Source organism: Silurus meridionalis, chromosome 18 (assembly GCF_014805685.1).
Source record: "Silurus meridionalis isolate SWU-2019-XX chromosome 18, ASM1480568v1, whole genome shotgun sequence".
NCBI classification, from domain to species: domain Eukaryota; kingdom Metazoa; phylum Chordata; class Actinopteri; order Siluriformes; family Siluridae; genus Silurus; species Silurus meridionalis.
This window is the reverse complement of record NC_060901.1, coordinates 19019905-19039055: the sequence shown is the minus strand read 5'-3', so window position 1 is coordinate 19039055 and position 19151 is coordinate 19019905. Positions and strand designations below refer to the sequence as shown.

At 44.2% G+C, this 19151-nt stretch overlaps 1 protein-coding gene across 1 annotated transcript in view; it reads right to left on the bottom strand.

The window, feature by feature from the left end:
- Positions 1 to 15654, bottom strand: part of eps8a (epidermal growth factor receptor pathway substrate 8a) — a 37168-nt gene extending 21514 nt beyond the window's left edge. Inside the window, 1 exon segment of the mRNA XM_046873544.1 lies at positions 15452 to 15654. Coding sequence (XP_046729500.1) covers positions 15452 to 15540 — 89 coding nt within the window. The 5' untranslated portion in view covers positions 15541 to 15654.
- Positions 15655 to 19151: the final 3497 nt, after the last annotated feature.

The window sequence follows — 19151 nt, the reverse complement described above, 5'->3', positions numbered from 1 at the left end:
CGCTAATCTGGATACTTCGTTTATCAATCGTTTCCCAAACGTCGCTCTACCACAAAGCTACGTTTCCACTGACTGAGGGGGACAAGAAACATATCAGTGTAGACATGAGCTATGGGTGTCTGCCGTATGACAATCCTGTAAATGTAAATCTTCATGGTTCTGTCCTTCACAGTGACCTCATGGATCTCAGAACCGAGTTCAAAAGAGAACTCATAGAGAAGATGTTAATAAGACAATGTTAAGCATTGGACAGGGTTGCCATGTGGGCTAAAACTCAATTAAACTAGACGCCGTCCCTCAGACGTGTCGTCTGCGTCCTTTTACCATAAAACGCTGAGCTGTAATCGGAATTTTGGGAATAACTCCGTTAGAAAGTCTGTGAGTATGACATACGGCTATACGAACGAACAACCGGGAATGTTGTCTGTTCCCGTGGTAGAAGCATTAACCCTTTGTGCAACGGGGAACTTCCCTGTTAGAAGAAAAGCCGATGAGTGATGGGGGTGAGGTGGTTTTCAGAAGGAATAAACCCAGAGGGACAAAAGCCAGACGGAAAAACACAGCGTTCACGTGTGTGGTATTGTGTTTTACGAGAGAAAGCGCGCACACACACACACACACACACACACACACACACAGAGAGAGAAAGAGAAAGAGACTGGGGTTGAAAGCAGGTGAATGGTGAGCTACTGTGGAGCGTTGCTATAGCAACGTTAAAGCACGGCATGAAAACAGTCGTCTGTTATAATCGGCTTAAGCTCTGCCCCCCGTGATCGAGATCTCCGTTCTGTTCGGTCGGGTTCAGAACCTCCACCAGCCCTGTGTGTTAAAGCAACGACGTTCATGTTCGTACACATTTCTTTGCAAAAATATACGGACACCCCACCCGTTCCATCTATGCACCTTTGTTGTAAACGTCTCATTCCAGATTCTGTTCTAAAACCTCTATTATTTTGGTAGGATGTTCCAGTGGAGGTGTGTGAAGATGTGAAGAGCTCCAAGGGTGTTAGTATGCTGATGGAGGTGAGGTGAGGAAACATGGGGGTTTAGTCAGCGTGAAAAAAATCATCCTTAATATTGTTTGAGCTCCATGAGATGGTTCAGTCACGTGCAGAGGAAGGGACAATGGTGTGTGTGTATATATATATATATATATATATATATATATATATATATATATATATATATATATATATATATATATCTCAGGAGAAGGACGCTGATGATGGGGGAGCCACCACGCAGGAGGAAACAAAAGAAGAAGAAGAATGGTTTAGAGCTCTATAGCAGGCCAATTAAGATCTTCTACTCTTATGAATTTAAGCCAGATCTTCATGGAGCAGGCTTTTGTGCACAGGGTTTTGGGTCTCGTGGTTCAAGTGAAGGGGAAATTTCATGCTTGTGTAGGACACCCAAAGATGTCCTACACAACTTTGTGTCTCCAACTTCATTAACAGTTTGAGAAAGAAGAAGCGCGTATACTACGAAAAAAAAACGGGTGTCCAAATACTTTTGGCCAAAAAGTGTACTGGTTCAATTAGCAGGAATTAAATAGGAACATTTTTTAGAAAATCTCTCTCTCTCTCTCTCTCTCTCTCTCTCTCTCTCAATAGTCTCCTTAATAGCTTGGCCAATGTTGTCTTAGTGGGCGGAGCCTAATCTTTCTTTCTCCTGTCAATCATAGTGACTCTAGCAAATCGTAGACACTTGTGTACGTGAATATGTGGATAGAGTTCGAAGAACGTGTTCCTCTGTCTGTCTTCACGTGTCTCAGAGTCTGCACGTGTTCCTCTTCAGCGTGCTCGGTTCTTAGCTGAAGCATGATAAGAGATGTTTTGCTTGTGGGTGTGAGAAAATGCGGAGGGTGGAAAAAAAAAACATCCCAAACCTATGTGAGAATCGCAAGATGATATTTTTGTCACAACGCCCACGCGACTGCAAGCTTCTCTGGCAGGGAGAAGGAAAAAAAAACATATCATCTTGGCATTGACATGTTTTTCAGCACTGCAAAGATCAGACTCAAACCATCTCCATCAGACTTCATCAGACTCAAACCATCTCCATCAGACTTCATCAGACTGTATCACACTCAAACCATGTCCTTTAGACTTTATCAGACTCAAACCGTCTCCTTTAAACTCCATCAGACTGCATCAGACTCCATTTGTCTCCAATAGACTCCATTTGTCTCCAATAGACTCCAATAGACTCCAATCCATTTATTTCAGACTCCACCAGACTCCACCAAAAGACACTAGACGACACCAGACTCCATCAGACAGCAGCGTGACATTAACATCAGCTGAAGTGCACCTCCATGCCCTACCTGTGTGTCCCTCAGCCAAACCTTTAGAAAAGCTCTGCCTAATCAAAGCCTTTGTGTTTAACATCAAAGGACGTCATGTACCACCTGCAAACACACACACACACACACAAACACACACACACACACACAAACACAAGCATTGACAGGCACAAAATTAGTCATGAAGGTTGTACTTCTAAACAAAGCCTCCAAGCTTGTGATGTGAAATGAAAAGAGCGGAGATGTTACCATTCCTGCAGAAGGAAAGAAGGGAAGAGTTTTCCCCTGCGAGTGAATCTCTCTTGCCCTGGTTTTCATGCTAGGATTCTGGAATTTCTGGGTGGTTTGAAGAAGGCTGTTGTTACACTCTTGAGGCAGAACTTTAGGATGATCATCTCACAGTGTGTTTGCTGCTGCTACACCACCACACCTACTGACTGGACGATTAAAAAAAGCTCCACCAGACACCATCAAACTTCACTAGACTCCACTAGACACCACCAGACTCCACTTGGCCCCTACCAGACTGCAACTAGATTCCACCAGACCCCATTAGACACCAACAGACTCCACCAAACTCCAGTAGACACCACCAGACATCACCAGACACCCCCAGACTGCAACTAGATTCCACCAGACACCATCAGACTCCACCAGACACCACCAGACTCTACTAGGCCCCTACCAGACTGCACTAGACTCCATCAGACCCCACAAGACTCCACTAGGCCCCTACCAGACTGCACTAGACTCCATCAGACACAATCAGACACCAACAGACACCAACAGACTCCACCAGACATCATCAGACTCCACCAGGCCACACCAGACTGCACTAGACTCCACCAGACTTCACCAGGCTCAACTAGACTCCACCAGACACCAACAAACACCTCTAGACCCAACCAGACTGCACTAGACCTTATCAGACACAATCAGACACCAACAGACACAAACAGACTCCACCAGACTCCAGTAGACACCATCAGACTCCACAAAACTTCACTAGTCTCCACCAGACTCCAGACCAAGAGTTTTGCCTGGTGAGTGAACATCTCTTTCCCCAGTGTACACTGTAGGATTCTGAGAATTCTGGGTAGTTTGAAGAAGGCTGTTACACTTTTGAGACCAAAAAAAACCTGACTAGACAATAAAAAAAACGCTACATGTACTGAAATCTTTTAAGTAAACGAATCGTTCCGTGAGTCAGAAATATAATTTCAGTGCATGTGGCGTTTTTTTTTTGGTCTTAAGAGTCCAGACCAAAGACCAAACTAGTGACATCGAACACACGGCGCGTTTATTCATCAACTTTTCATCGTCAAAATACTACAAACTAGCGATGAGCCGTTCATGAACCATTCGTTCGTTTTGAAGAACGAGTCGTCTCGAAGAGTGATCCGTTCGTTTTTGGTCTGGACACTCAACATTACCTGCCTCATTAAACGCCCAATAGAGCTGCGTTTTCAGCGACTTCCCAAAAGAAGCATAATATATATATGTAAGTATACACTGTGTGGCCAAAAGTATTTGGACGCTGGCCTTTCCCACCCATATCACGATTCTTCCTCAAACCGTTGGAGACACGTGTATAGGACGTCTTTGACGGGACATTTTTTCCCTTTTCTTGAACTACGAGACCCCAAACCTGTTCCAGAAACTGCACAAAGCCTGCTCCGTGCAGATATGGAAGAACTTGTAACCTGATTTTACTGAACACCTTTGTATCTGAATGAGCACAAATGTAGTGGAACATCTTCCCAGACAAGTGGAGCTAATTAAAACAGCGAATGGAGACTCGACGTGGAGGTGCACATATGGTTGGAAAAGTCAGGTGTCCCAATAATTTTGTCCATCTAGTGCACTTTTATTGATATTGATGAAATAAAGTCCGTAGCGAAGAGTTCACGCTGCCGACTCGCCCCAGTGTGCAAACAGTGACGCACAACTTCACCTTTCATCTGTTGTAAATAGTGGAGTGTACAGAACCCCGCCTAGAGACAACGACTCGAGTAATTATACTTATAAATATCATTTTGTGTTTCTTTCTCTTTTCTTTTTTTTTTTTTTATTCAAGGGAGTGTTTCAGAACGAATTGTGCTCCGCGACACCTTTATGACGCTTACGCAAATGAACTGCAGCTGGATGATAATGTTGCAAAAATTAAGTTAATAATTTAATAAAAAAGATCATAAAAAAATCAAATAAATGGATTTTTGACTTTTCCCGGATCTCAATAACAAACTGGGGGAATGTATTTGATAGTGAATTGATTTCTTTCTGCCCGTTTATGAACTGTCCAAAATCATACAATCTCACCAAGCCATAATGATACGACAGACAGACAGACAGACAGACAGACAGACAGACAGACAGACAAACTTTAATTACAAGATAAAAAAAGTCATGATCTTTAGAAAAGCCACTTATCCAAAGAAAAATGAACAAAAATAAATAAATAAACAAACAAACAAACAAACGATCTAATAAATAAATAAGGCGTGGCCTCTCTGGAGCTCTACACTGCACCCTTGTGTACTGTGGAAGCTGAACATTCTGTAGAAATCCTTTTTGTGGATCATTCACAAGAAGAAAGTTCATCCAAAACTCGTGCTCCGCCTCCAAGCAGACGTTTGTGAGCCGAGAAACTGGTCTCCCACCCCGAGAACTCACACCATGCCACACAGGAGAAACTCTGCCGAGATATCTTCAGTAACGTGATCTTCACCTGCAGTTCTGCTACTTCCAGTTAGAGAACGTTTTCTGATCTTTTGGAAAGATCTCTGATCTTGAGCATCATGATGGCTGTTAACTCTTCATCCCCTGCTGAGGAAACGGAGCGTCGGAGCGGGAAACACTAAACGTTCTCCTGAAGAGCTTCGCCTCTGTTCTCACTTCATTGGCATTCGGCTCACGGCTCAGGCAGGAACAACTGCACCAACAGCGAGTCTGTCTGCCTGAACCCAACGTCTCATCTTTTTTATGATGCTAATTAAGTGTCTATTAAGTGTTTATTCACACGTCTCACTTCCGAATGTGTCTAATGATGGGAAAGTATTAAAGAAGAAGAAGGAAAAAAAAACACCAACAACCAAAACACCCAGGACATGCAGACATCTCCTTCCTCCACCAGTCTACATATAACAATCTCTCCATCTGTCTATCTGCCCTCCAGACAGACAGACAGACCTACTTATCAATCTATACCTCTGTCCATCAGTCTGTCGGTCGGGCGTTCATCTCTCCTTTCTCTCTCTCTCTCTCTCTCTCTCTCTCTCTCTCTGTCTGTCTATCCATCCATCCTTCCCTCCATCCCTCTCTCTGTCATCTATCGGTCTAATCTATCCATGTATCTGTTCATCTTTCTTTCTATTCATCTGTCCATCCATCTTTATCTCTCTATCTACACACAAATCTATCCATCTTACTTTCTATCTTACTGTTCATCCCCCTCTCTTTTTATCTAGCTAGCTCAATGTGTATATTTCTGTTTATTCATTCATCTATTGATCCATCCATGCTTATCTATGCATCCATCCACCCATCCCCCCTCTCTCACGCTTTTTTTTATTTCCTTTTTTTATTTCTGTTTATCCATCCATCGCTCCCTCTCTCTGTCATCTATCGGTCTATGTATCCATGTATCTGTTTATCTTACTTTCTTACTATTCCACTGTCAATCGATCTTTATCTCTCGATCTACACACAAATCAATCCATCTTACTTTCTATCTTACTGTTCATCCCCCTCTCTTTCCATCTATCTAGCTCAATTTGAATATTTCTGTTCATTCATCCATCTATTGATCCATCCATCCTTATCTGTCATCTATCTGTCCAGCTGCCTATCCGTGTATCTATTAATCGTACTTTCTTGCTGTTTATCCAGCCATTCATTCATTCACTCTATCCATCCATCCATCCATCCATCCATCCATCTGTCTATCTATCCATGTATCTGTTTATCTTACTTTCTTTGTATTCATCTGTCCTGTATCTCTCTATCTACACCCAAATCTTACTTTCTATCTTACTGTTCATTCTCCTCTTTTTCCATCTATCTAGCTCAATGTGTATATTTCTGTTCATCCATCCATCCATGTGTGAGATTATAACTCAGTTCTGACCTTCTTCATGCGGACAGTTGGATCTATAACTCATACGCACTTCCTGTGTTCTTATTGCGTAACAAAGTAAGATCATGTGCACGACACATCCTTCATCCCTCACCAGAGCCACGACCGAAAAATGGTGTTCTCAACCCAAACTTCTCTCCGGCCTACGTCTCAAATGCTTATTCTGATTGCTAGCTACGATAACTCCAGGTGCACATGAACACGATCATACCTCAAATCAATAAGATCATTACATCAGTACAAAGTGTTGATCACTCGGGCCTGTCTGGGGTCCGGTGCACGGTGACCCACGTGGTGTCCATTATTACAGAAGGATTAGCGCAGATTAGCATTGGGTGCAGCCTTGTCCGAGTCTGGCCTACTTTCCACGTCTACTGCAGTTTTGTTTTTCTCAGAAAGCAGTAAAAAGGTGAACATTAAACTGCACACTGAGCTCTGGTTCAGGTTTTAAACTGTAATCAGGACTAAACAAAGTGTCCCGTGTGAAACATTACGCATTAATACTTAACATTTCTTACAATATTAACCAGAACCATTGCATAAACGTCTCAAAGGCCAAAAAGATTCACATTCTCCTCTGAGATGATTCTCTTCTTCTCCTCATCGTTCTATGGTGCAACTTCCTCACATCCAGTCATTCCTGCAGCTCCATGACGCATTCCGGGCGAGTCGTACTTCCGCATTTACTTAAATTAATGTTTAACTCTGGAGAACACGATTCGAGATCGGCCTGGAAGATCATACCCCATAACATAACGGTGGCAACACCTGAGATCTTACCTGTGAACTCGTGGCTGTGGAGATTCAGGAGGTTTGCTTCGTGAGCTCACAGTTTCCGAGACTCCATGCCTTTATTCTTAGTGTTACGTTGGAACCTCAGCACGACAGAGAAGAAGAAGTTCTAACAGACTCTCGGCTGTACTTAGTGGAGGTGATTAGGATTTGCGGCGTAATCTGTAATTGACCTCTTATTCTGCATTCGGGAGGACGGAGTTATGGAGTTATGGTGTAACTGTGGCTATACTGAAGCAGAAGAAGAGCAGAAGAACAACGCCGGAAGATGACAAGAGATCGGAAAGACCTTCGAAGAGCCGAACCCCCGTAAATCACGTGGCAGACATCTGTGACCATGTCCACGTAATCTAACCTCCGGACCCACCCTTCTCGCCCTGCAGAATTTCCCAAAGTTGAAGATCCGGCTCACCGTTCTGACATCGCAGAAGGTGCTTGACATGCTTCAGGACTTCCAGGACACGTTCCAGAAGAACGCATGGGAGCAGGACGACTGTTTCGAAGGCGATACTGTGTAAATAAAGTACTCTCTAAACCACAGCTCGGAAACCAGGTCAGCTCAAACACCTGGAGGGAAGAAGGATCTTTTCTTGAAGGACTTGTCAGGTTTCCTTCTTTTCTTTTTTATTTATTTTTTAAATCAGTAGGCCAAGGATTTCAATTCGGGTTTGTTTAACGTCGCTCGAGAAGTAAATCTCCCTCATCTGACACACGACGAAGAAACTTTGAGAGGAACCGGACACACCCATCCTCCCTTCTGTGTGACACCAGATAGTGTGATTATGGGTCATTCCACGTCTTGAAGCTGTTTGTTCTAAAAGCTAACAAGTTCAAATGAGCACCATGGGCTGACAATGATCCACTGGATCAAGGAACGGATGAGATTTTAAACTTTTACAATGATCTCATTTATACACGTGAGCGGTTCAGGGTCATAAACCCTGGTGAAAAGAAAAACTCCTCGAGAAACGCAGAGAGCAACTGAACTCGAACAAAGGTCGAGCGCGATTATTAACTCGAATGATGTGGCCGAGTTTGAGAAGGACACAGATCAAACGTTTGCGAACACCTGAGCATAAAATCCGTCAGGTTTTTTTTGTTTGTTTGTTTTTAATGCTCTATTACAAATTCCACATCCCTACGTTTCCTGTTCCTCCACTCTCCTGAGATTCATTCAGAAACAAGACCTGGGGTGAAGTCAGCATGAAAAATTCATCCCAGAGGTGTTCAGGGTTTAGAGCTCTATAGCAGGCAACTCGAGATGTTCCCCCTTTCAAACCATATGTTCATGGAGCTGGTTTTGTGCACTGGAACAGGTTTTGGGTCTCCTAGTTCGGGCAAAATTTCTATAAGGTATCCCAATATTTTTTGTCCATAGAGAATGAACATAATAATGATACAATATAAACACGTGACTAAAACATCTCCATCGTAACCTGCTGTCTTTCAGACGGACACTCCATCGGGAGATTCGTGGGAAATAATGGCCCATTACTGTGCTATTTATAGCATTCGTAGAAAAAAAAAAGAAACTTCTTCAGATTCCAATAGGATTTGGCCCTTTTCTAATCCGTATCAGTCTCGGTACATTTCTGTGACTGGAGTTATGCCAAAAATAACGCTCATTTCTATATAAAGAAACCTCGGGAGGAGATACGAGAGCCGAGGGACGGGATTTCACACCGTTACGACCTGAAATCTATTTCTAATGAGCTCACAATTCTCTTTAATATGAATAAATCTTATAATATACTATTAGTGTTATTCTTTTATGGGAAGCCATTGATGACAAAATATGTGGGGGGGGGGGGACGCTTTTTTTCTCAGGAGTTGCTCAAAACGTATACAAAAACATTTCGCTGTCGTTTATTCCACGTTGAAAAATGAAGACCACAGATGAAAAGGACAAAACTAATGGCACGTTCATTTGAAACGTCAATATAATTCAATTATTCTGATTTATTTTCCAGAATTTGTCCACGTCTGTACTCCGGTAAGCTACAAAATATATATAAAAGGTACAGGCGGACGTCTGAACACACTTTCGCATTATTCTACAGCCAAACAACTTGAAAGCTATCTTTAGTCCGCAGGCTGAACACGGTGCGGTGTGGAGGCGTGTCGCGGAAGCAGCGATAACCTGAGCGTACCGAACATGTCTTAGGTTTTTCTTTTCTTGGAAGAGATAAAGAGGGTGTGATTTCTTAGCCATAAAACAAAAAAAACACACCATTGGTGTGATAAAGTATTAAAATACTAGAATGATCCGAGACCCGGCTGAAACATCTAGAAAAAAAGTTTGGGTTTGGTTTAATATTCCAATATAAAGATGTGCGCAGGTCTCCACCCACTCCTGAACGTACCGCGACTAACCCCGCCCCCTTTTTTGCTTTTTTATGTAGTAGAGATTGAGTACTCAAACTCTGCTGAACCGTAGAAAAAAGAAAAAACAATGTACAGCAACGGAAAAAAGCAGACATTCTTCTAAGCAGACGTCTGGAAATGTTTCAGACTATGTCACACAAGTGCAGGACTCCACCTACTCTTCAGGGACTCATGACTAGTCCCACCCACTTTCCTGGTATTTATGTTTGTACCCTGAGTTTTACTCGATGTACAAATTCGAGTATAGTGACATCCTGCATGCACCTCATTAAACCAGACGTCTCGTCGACTTGTAATGAGTAAATGATTGCGCAAACACTTCAGTAGATGTAGAAGCCTTAATGTTGCTGAAAGTGTTTAAATTATTGAAACGTATTAGTAAAACTACACATACACTATATGAGCAAAAATATTGGGACACCTGACTTTCCCAGTCATATGTGGTTCTTCTCCAAACGGTTCCCACAAACATGGAGGCTCACAATTGTATAAATAGGATGTCTTTTGATGAGCTAGCATGAAGTTTCCACAAACTAGGAGACTCAAACCTGTTCCACGAAGTGCACAAATCCAGCTCCATGAACATATGGTTTAAAAGGTCTTGAGTGGCCTACTACAAACACTCTTGTGTCTGAATGAGCACAAATCTCCACAAAATCAAGTGGAACATCTTCCTAGTAGGGTGGAGGTTCTAAATGTGGAATGAGATGTTCCGAGTGTGTATAGTGTACGATCTGTGCTCGGTCCATGAAACGATAGGAAAATATCTGACATTCACTACACACTGCAAATTCCATTCATCCTTGTTTAGTCCATAATATGACTGAGAAACACGATCAACATGCTCTCCTGGCCCTCAGGGAAGGGATGAACATACGACATAACATCAGCCAAGCTGTGGTGTTCAGGAAAATACACGCTCACACAAAGGCTGCAGAAACCCAAAATTCACAAGAATTACATTTAGCAGAATTTTCCTCAGAAACACTTTCCAGAAGAACGTGGATCTCCTGAAGTGCAGTATATCTATTATGATTAAAACGGAGTCTTTTTTTATTCTGTAATTCTTTCCAAACCAGTACACAAACCATTTTACTAAGGATCTCAATCGCCCGTTTCAGCTAGCTGTTACATCGCTAACCTTTTAATGCTAACAGGCTCGTTACGCATCTAAATGGAAAGTGGAATCTAAAATCTAAAACTAGATAGAGGTGTTTTCCATAACGGGACACGCTGAGATAGCGAACGGTCACGTTCTCTCGGGCAGCAGCTGGACTTTTGGTGCTCGATGTTGTAACAAGACAACAACAACAACAAAAAAAAGCGAGGCGGTGCATGCTAATCCGATAACTTTTCTGAATTCCAGATCAGATATAAGATTTAAGATAGCCTAATATTGTGTAGGTTCTTCATTGTACCACCAAAAAACACTTCTGTTTTCATTTGACCATATTTAGTCGTTTCCAAACGATACTACAAACTTGGAGGCACACGATTGTGTTAAGACGTGGAATTTGACCTTCACTTGAACTTGGAGAGCCAAACCTTTTCCAGAAAGTGCACAAAGCTCTACTGAACACCTTTAGGCCACCTCACCTCCATCACTTTACTAGCACATTAGTAGCTGAATGAATCTTGAGTATCAACTTCCCAGAAGAGTGGAGGCTATAAGGACAGTACAATATACCGTTAAGTATACACACAGTACACTTTTCCAAAGTATTAGTGAGAAAAGGCCCTAATTAAACTTCCCTCTTTGCTCATGTTTGGCCCCTGTGGTTGGAAGCGATCCAAGAGGAAGCAACGCTAAAAGAGGCGTGTGTTCTTTTTTTCCAACACCTATAGCGAGGCTAAGAATAGAAAACAATAAAGGACGTTTATATGACGGTGGAGATAAGGACGAAGGAAACCTGATGAATGGGACGGCATGTGGCCAGAGCGATTCTCTGCGGAGTCGCCGCCACGTTTCAGCGGCCGAGGAATCTGAGGCGGGCAGTGAAGATAGCAGGGGGTGAACAATGCCTGTGCCGAGACGCTTGAAATCAGGCGGGATGAAACCGAATACAGGCCCTGGTGTTTAATCTTGCTTTGCAGTCAGTCATCTGATAGATCGAATGGGTTAGAAGATGGTAAACAAAAAAAAAAAAAAAAAAACAGGTCGCTCTTTACGCAAAGAACTCGACATCTTTAGATGCAAAACAGTAAACGGAGCATGCTCCAGTAATCTGATCAAACTCGCCTTGGGGTGACTGTGTGCCTACAAGTTTGTGGGAACAGTTTGAGGAAGAACCGCATCCAACACTCCAGGAACAGGAAGTTCAGACCACGTTTTTAGGATTCATTCAGGATACTATGACTTTAGATGGGGTTTTGAGATACTTTACTGGACTAACACACGATCACATACACAACTAAAGTCAAAAACGAAGCAGAAACTGGATTTTCGGTGTAAAGAAAGAGTTTATATCATTGAATCGGCTCTTTCAAGATTCGTCGATCTGTGTTTTTATGAGCGTCTTGGTTAGAACGTCTGGTTGTAGAAATAATAATGATAATCAGAGTAAACAAGATTGGATAATCCGATTCACTTATTAAAGATCTCAACCTCGTGATTTTCAGCAGACAGGCTCCATGACTGTCTGGAGAAACAAGGAACTCTCTTTCTCTCAAAAGCACCATCTGCTCTGTGGGTAAAGCGTGGATTAGAGCTGCTGTTTCTCAGAACTCACACACACACACACACACACACACAAAAACAGTCCCTCAGGTAGTCCTTCAGCCTGGCGCTCTTGTGTACCAACAGTTAATTGATTGGTGAGAGAAAAAAAAACACAAAATGAGACAGGTCTCCTATGAGACAGGTTGAAGGTCACACTAAGGTCAGACGGTCTTATAGTGTTTAAGTTATCACTTGTGTGAAGCATCACTGTAATCTTTATCTTTGAGTCTCAGCACTGGCCTCCATAAATCTGTGAACAAACTAGAACATTTTCAGAACGTAGGCCCATCAGCCAAACTAAAACTAAAATTCCCAGATGAGCCAAACTGGGATGCAGCTCTGTTCTTGAGGTTTTGGTTCTGGGAGCAACGTGGGAGGTGTGAGCAGATACTGATCCGAGATCAGCCGTCTTTACTGTATGTGGAGATTCAATCGAGAATTAGGAGAAGAAACACGTATGGAAAAGTCGGGTGTCCCAATACTTTTGGCAATATAATATATAAAGGATATACAGTTAATAAGAAAACATGCTGAAGGTTAAAATGCTACACACACACACACACAGAAATCTACATCCTTCCTAATCCTGTGACCTTCTCCCACTGGGACGTCCTACGTTCACACGCCACCAATTACCCAGCGTACACCTGAGAGATCGTCCTGCACACTTATTAACATCGTAACACCGTAAGCGTTTAGTGCTCACATGCGATTACATAATAATCAACAGTTACTGATCTTCTTCATGCATTTTTAAACACGGTCATGAACACACAATAGAGTCATGATAATGAAGAGGAAGAGAAGATCTGGAGATGTTTATGGTGGTGGATAAAGTTACAGTTATCGGGTGTATATAGCAGTAGGCGGAGTTACAGTTAGTGGGTGTGTATGGTGGTAGGCGGAGTTACAGTTAATGGGTGTATATAGCAGTAGGCGGAGTTACAGTTAGTGGGTGTGTATGGTGGTAGGCGGGTTACAGTTAGCGGGTGTATATAGCAGTAGGCGGAGTTACAGTTCGTGGGTGTGTATGGTGGTAGGCGGAGTTACAGTTAATGGGTGTATATAGCAGTAGGCGGAGTTACAGTTAGTGGGTGTGTATGGTGGTAGGTGGAGTTACAGTTAATGGGTGTATATAGCAGTGGGTGTTTATTGTGATCGAGTTGGAGTAATTAAGTGGGTGTTTATGGTGGTAAACAGGGTTAGTGTGGGTGGGGTGTGTTTATGGTGTTATTGTGGGTGGGGGTGTTTATGGTGTTAGGTGGGGTTAGTGTGAGTCAGTGTTAATGGTGTTAGGTGGGGTTAGTGTGAGTCAGTGTTAATGGTGTTAGGTGGGGTTAGTGTGGGTGGGGGTGTTTATTGTGTTAAGCAGGGTTAGTGGGGGTGTTGATGGTAGAAAACTGGGTTAGTGTGAAGGGGTCTTGATGGTGGAAAGCAGGGTTAGAGTGGGGGTTGGAGTTGTTGGTGGAAAACTGGGTTGGTGTGAAGGGTTTTGGTGGTGGAAAGCAGGGTTAGAGTGGGGGTGTTGGTGGAAAGCAGGGATAGAGTGGGGGTGTTGATGGTGGAAAGCAGGGTTGGGGGTTGATGGTGAAAAGCATGGTTAGAGTGTGGGGGAGTTGATGGTGGAAAGCAGGGATAGTGTGGGGGGTTGATGGAAAGCAGGGATAGAGGGGGTGTTGATGGTGGGAAGCAAAAAAAAAAAAAGAAAACGGAAAAGTGAAGTGTTTTTCACTGGTGTTGAGTGGTGAGTCATTCTGCACAGATATAACAGATCTTTTTATCTGTTTTAGAGTAAATTAAAATGTAATACTTCATGATCTAAAGTCACTCAGCCCTCCTTCGCCTGGAAAGTGGAAATAAAGTGACGCACTCAGTAAACTTGGAATTAATTCCACTGTGTATTTCCTTGACAATAATAATCCCAGTCATGTTTTTTTTTACTTATAATCTTATACTCCAGTACTCATGTTAGTTCTCTCTCTCCAGTGTTCTGTATTGTTGGAAGATTTATGATCAAACTCTTGATGTCACCCAAATGAGGTTAACCCTAACCCTAACACTTTTGAGTCTGGATCCTCTCAAGGTTTCTTCCTCATAACATCTAAGGGAGTTTTTCCTTGCCACAGTCGCCACGGCTGCTCATCAGAGATAAATGCACACCATTCACCTTCACTGTTGGTTCCTGTGAAGCTGCTTTAAGACAATGTCTGTTGTGAAAAGCGCTAAAGAAATAAACTTGACAACTTGACATTTTCAGTTCTCACTCTGTTCATGAAGCTTTTTTTTCCCATTCGTTTATTATTGCCTGTATTATTTACACTATATTAACAATGATTATTTATTATCCACATTTCATTACAAATGTCTGACATGAAACTGCCCCCTCGCTTGCAAGCCATTTTGGGGTCATTTTAGGTGAAAAAATGTGCATTATAAACCTTCTATTGGGACACACTGATCTCAGACACTGTTTAGGGACAGAAGGAGACAGGACAGTGATTGACAGGTGTCCGAACACACACAAACATTCATTCACACCTTTATTATTATTAAATGATCTGGGAACATCAGGAAGACGCCCCTCTTGTATAAACCACAAGCTGAATCCGGAGAACCAAAGAAAAAGAGGGACGGACGGACGGACGGACACACACACACACACACACACACACACACACACACACACACACACACACAAAATTACAAAACAATGACCAGCTCAAACACACCGACAAGGCAAAATCCGTGTACGTCTACCTGTCCATGGTTGCCAGATTGATTAGAGATAATCATTCGGACACACATTTATATCCGTTTATCCTCACAGTGACGTGCAATATATAGGGGTTTTGAGGGTGGAATCTGGCAACCTTGTGTAAACCGCTCCGTGACAGTGGGGTCCGTAATTCCGCAGCTGCGCCTGAAATGCGCCTGAGCTGCCTAATGCTATGGCAACCCGAGACAGGTGTGTGTGTGTGTGTGTGTGTGTGTGTGTGTGTGTGTGTGTGTGTGTGTGTGGTTTTCTCCTATTTATTATTATAAACTGTTCACGATATTAAAAGCAATATAATCCTAATAACACACTAATAAATACTGATTTAAAGCCTGTACTTACCCCAAAGAGTTGTTATTTGCCCCTGACTCGTCACGCGCGCCGCATCGCTCGCACACTGTTAGTTCATACTCAACACACACACTCACCATGACGCGCTCCGAGCACGCGCAATGGGGGTCTCAACAGAGAATTATAGAGCGAAAATGAGTGTGACCCTGGTCCGTGTGTGTGTGTGTGTGTGTGTCTCTCTCTCTCTCTCTCTCTCTCTCTCTCTCTCTCCCTCCCCTTCTCTCCGCCCTCACTTTGCTACAGGAGCGGCAATAGTAGCGCCCTCTACCGTTCTTTCTGAATATCTACAGGCTGTGCTCCAAATGACTGTTGTAAAGTGCACAATCCGGGGTTCTATCTGCTCCCGGGGAAGGTGGGGTAAAAATGGGTGGTTATGGTGGTAAGTGGTGTTAAAGTGGGTGGTTATGGCGGTAAGTGGGGTTGGAGTGGGTGGTTATGGAGGTAGGTGGGGTTAGAGTGGGTGGTTATTGAGGTAGGTAAGTGGGTGGTTATGGAGGTAGGTGGGGTAAAAATGGGTGGTTATGGTGGTAAGTGGTGTTAAAGTGGGTGGTTATGGCGGTAAGTGGGGTTGGAGTGGGTGGTTATGGAGGTAGGTGGGGTTAGAGTGGGTGGTTATGGAGATAGGTGGGGTTAGAGTGGGTGGTTATTGAGGTAGGTAAGTGGGTGGTTATGGAGGTAGGTGGGGTCAGAGTTTGTGGTAATGGAGGTCGTTGGGGTTAGAGTGGATGGTTATGGAGGTGGGTGGGGTTAGAGCGGGTGGTTATAGAGGTGGTTATAGAGGTGGGTGGGGTTAGAGCGGGTGGTTATAGAGGTAAGTGGGGTTGGTGTGGGTGGTTATGGAGGTGGGTGTGGTTAGAGTGGTGGTTATAGAGGTGGGTGGGGTTAGAGCGGGTAGTTATAGAGGTGGGTGAGGTTAAAGCGGATGGTTATGGAGGTGGGTGGGGTTAGAGTGGGTGGTTATGGAGGTGGGGTCAGAGTTTGTGGTTATGGGGTGGGTGGGGTTAGAGTGGGTGGTTATGGAGGTAGGTGGGGTTAGAGCGGTGGTTATAGAGTTGGGTGTGGTTAGAACGGGTGGTGTTGGAGGTGGGTGTGGTAAGAGTGGGTGGTTATAGAGGTCGGTGGGGTTAGAGCGGGTGGTTATGGAGGTGGGTGGGGTTAGTGCGGATGGTTATAGAGGTGGGTGGGGTTAGAGTGGGTGGTTATGGAGGTAGGTGGGGTTAGAGCGGTGGTTATAGAGGTGGGTGGTTATGGAGGTGGGGTCAGAGTTTGTGGTTATGGAGGTGGGTGGGGTTAGAGTGGGTGGTTATGGAGGTGGGTGGGGTTAGAGCGGGTGGTTATAGAGGTGGGTGTGGTTAAAGCGGGTGGATATGGAGGTGGGTGTGGTTAGAGCGGGTGGTTATAGAGGTGGGTGGTTAGAGTGGCGGTTATGAAGGTGGGTGGGGTTAGAGCGGGTGGTTATGGAGGTGGGTGGGGTTAGAGCGGTGGTTATGGAGGTGGGAGGGGTTAGAGCGGGTGGTTATTGAGGTGGGTGGGGTTAGAGTGGGTGGTTATTAAGGTGGGTGGTGTTAGAGTGGGTGATTATGGAGGTTGGTGGGGTTAAAGTGGGTGGTTATTAAGGTGGGTGGTGTTAGAGTGGGTGGTTATGAAGGTTGGTGGGGTAAAGTGGGTGGTTATGGTGGTAAGTGGTGTTAAAGTGGGTGGTTATGGCGGTAAGTGGGGTTGGAGTGGGTGGTTATGGAGGTGAGTGGGGTTGGAGTGGGTGGTTTTGGAGGTAGCTGGGGTTAGAGTGGGTGGTTATGGAGGTAGTTGTAGTTGGAGTGGGTGGTTATGGAGGTGGGTGGGGTTAGAGTGGTGGTTATAGAGGTGGGTGGGTTTAGAGCAGGTGGTTATGGAGGTAGTTGGAGTTGGAGTGGGTGGTTATGGAGGTGGGTGGTTAGAGTGGTGGTTATAGAGGTGGGTGGGGTTAAGAGCGGGTGGATATGGAGGTGGGTGTGGTTAGAGCGGGTGGTTATAGAGGTGGGTGTGGTTAGAGCGCGGTTATAGAGGTGGGTGGGGTTAGAGCGGTGGTTATGGGGTGGGTGGGGTTAGAGCGGGTGGTTATGGAGGTGGGAGGGGTTAGAGCGGGTGGTTATTGAGGTGGGTGGGGTTAGAGTGGGTGGTTATTAAGGTGGGTGGTGTTAGAGTGGGTGATTATGGAGGTTGGTGGGGTTAAAGTGGGTGGTTATTAAGGTGGGTGGTGTTAGAGTGGGTGGTTATGAAGGTTGGTGGGGTAAAGTGGGTGGTTATGGTGGTAAGTGGTGTTAAAGTGGGTGGTTATGGCGGTAAGTGGGGTTGGAGTGGGTGGTTATGGAGGTAGGTGGGGTTGGAGTGGGTGGTTTTGGAGGTAGCTGGGGTTAGAGTGGGTGGTTATGGAGGTAGTTGGAGTTGGAGTGGGTGGTTATGGAGGTGGGTGTGGTTAGAGTGGTGGTTATAGAGGTGGGTGGGTTTAGAGCGGGTGGTTATGGAGGTGGGTGGGGTTAGAGCGGGTGGTTATGGAGGTGGGTGCGGTTAGAGTGGGTGGTTATGGAGGTAGGTGGGGTTAGAGTGGGTGGTTATGGAGGTAGGTGAGGTTGGAGTGGGTGGTTATGAAGGTAGGTGGGGTTAGAGTGGGTGGTTATAGAGGTAATTGTGGTTAGAGCGGGTGGTTATAGAGGTGGGTGTGGTTAGAGTGGCCGGTTATGAAGGTGGGTGGGGTTAAAGTGGGTGGGTAGAGTGGGTGGTTATGGAGGTAGGTGGGGTTAGAGTGGGTGGTTATGAAGGTGGGTGTGGTTAGAGTGGGTAGTTAGAGTGGGTGGTTATGGGGTAGGTGGGGTTAGAGTGGGTGGTTATGGAGGTAGGTGGGGTTAGAGTGGGTGGTTATGAAGGTGGGTGGGGTTAGAGTGGGTGGGTAGAGTGGGTGGTTATGGAGGTAGGTGGGGTTAGAGTGGGTGGTTATGAAGGTGGGTGTGGTTAGAGTGGGTAGTTAGAGTGGGTGGTTATGGGGTAGGTGGGGTTAGAGTGGGTGGTTATGGAGGTAGGTGGGGTTAGAGTGGGTGGTTCTGAAGGTCGGTGTGGTTAGAGTGGGTGGTTATGGGGTTAAACATAAACAGTTCAGCTACAGTATGTTTGTATAGAGGATTAAAAGGGGGCAGTTTTCTCAGGTGTTTGAGTCGATCTCTTCTCACCTTTCATTCACAACTTGATGTGAAGAGAAACTTTACAAACCGGTTTCACTGGGAGTTTTGAGACCCATCATTACAACACACTTTCCTAAAAGTCGCCTTTATTATCGTTATGCTGAATCTCCCAAAACTACTCAGTAAATTATTATTTTCTATATGGTAAAGTATATTTTCATATGTATCGATCTTTTAAAAATGGGGTTTATAAAATGTTTCCATTTGAAAACAAAAACAACAAGCAAAACCTTTATGGCAGAGCAGAAACTGAGAAAAACATAACAATAAAATGAATAAAGATTTAGTTTAGTACAATGAAAACACAAATACGAAACGGTCAAGACAAAGCTTTTCTTTTTCAAAAGTGGTCATACAAGAACTTTACACAACCTATTTGTGTATTTGTTGCACGTGGCTTCTGTAAGTTCCGAGAACCAGAAGCAAGCAATGAAATCTGCCTCCGTAAACACAGTTTATTCCCGCTGCAGCAATCA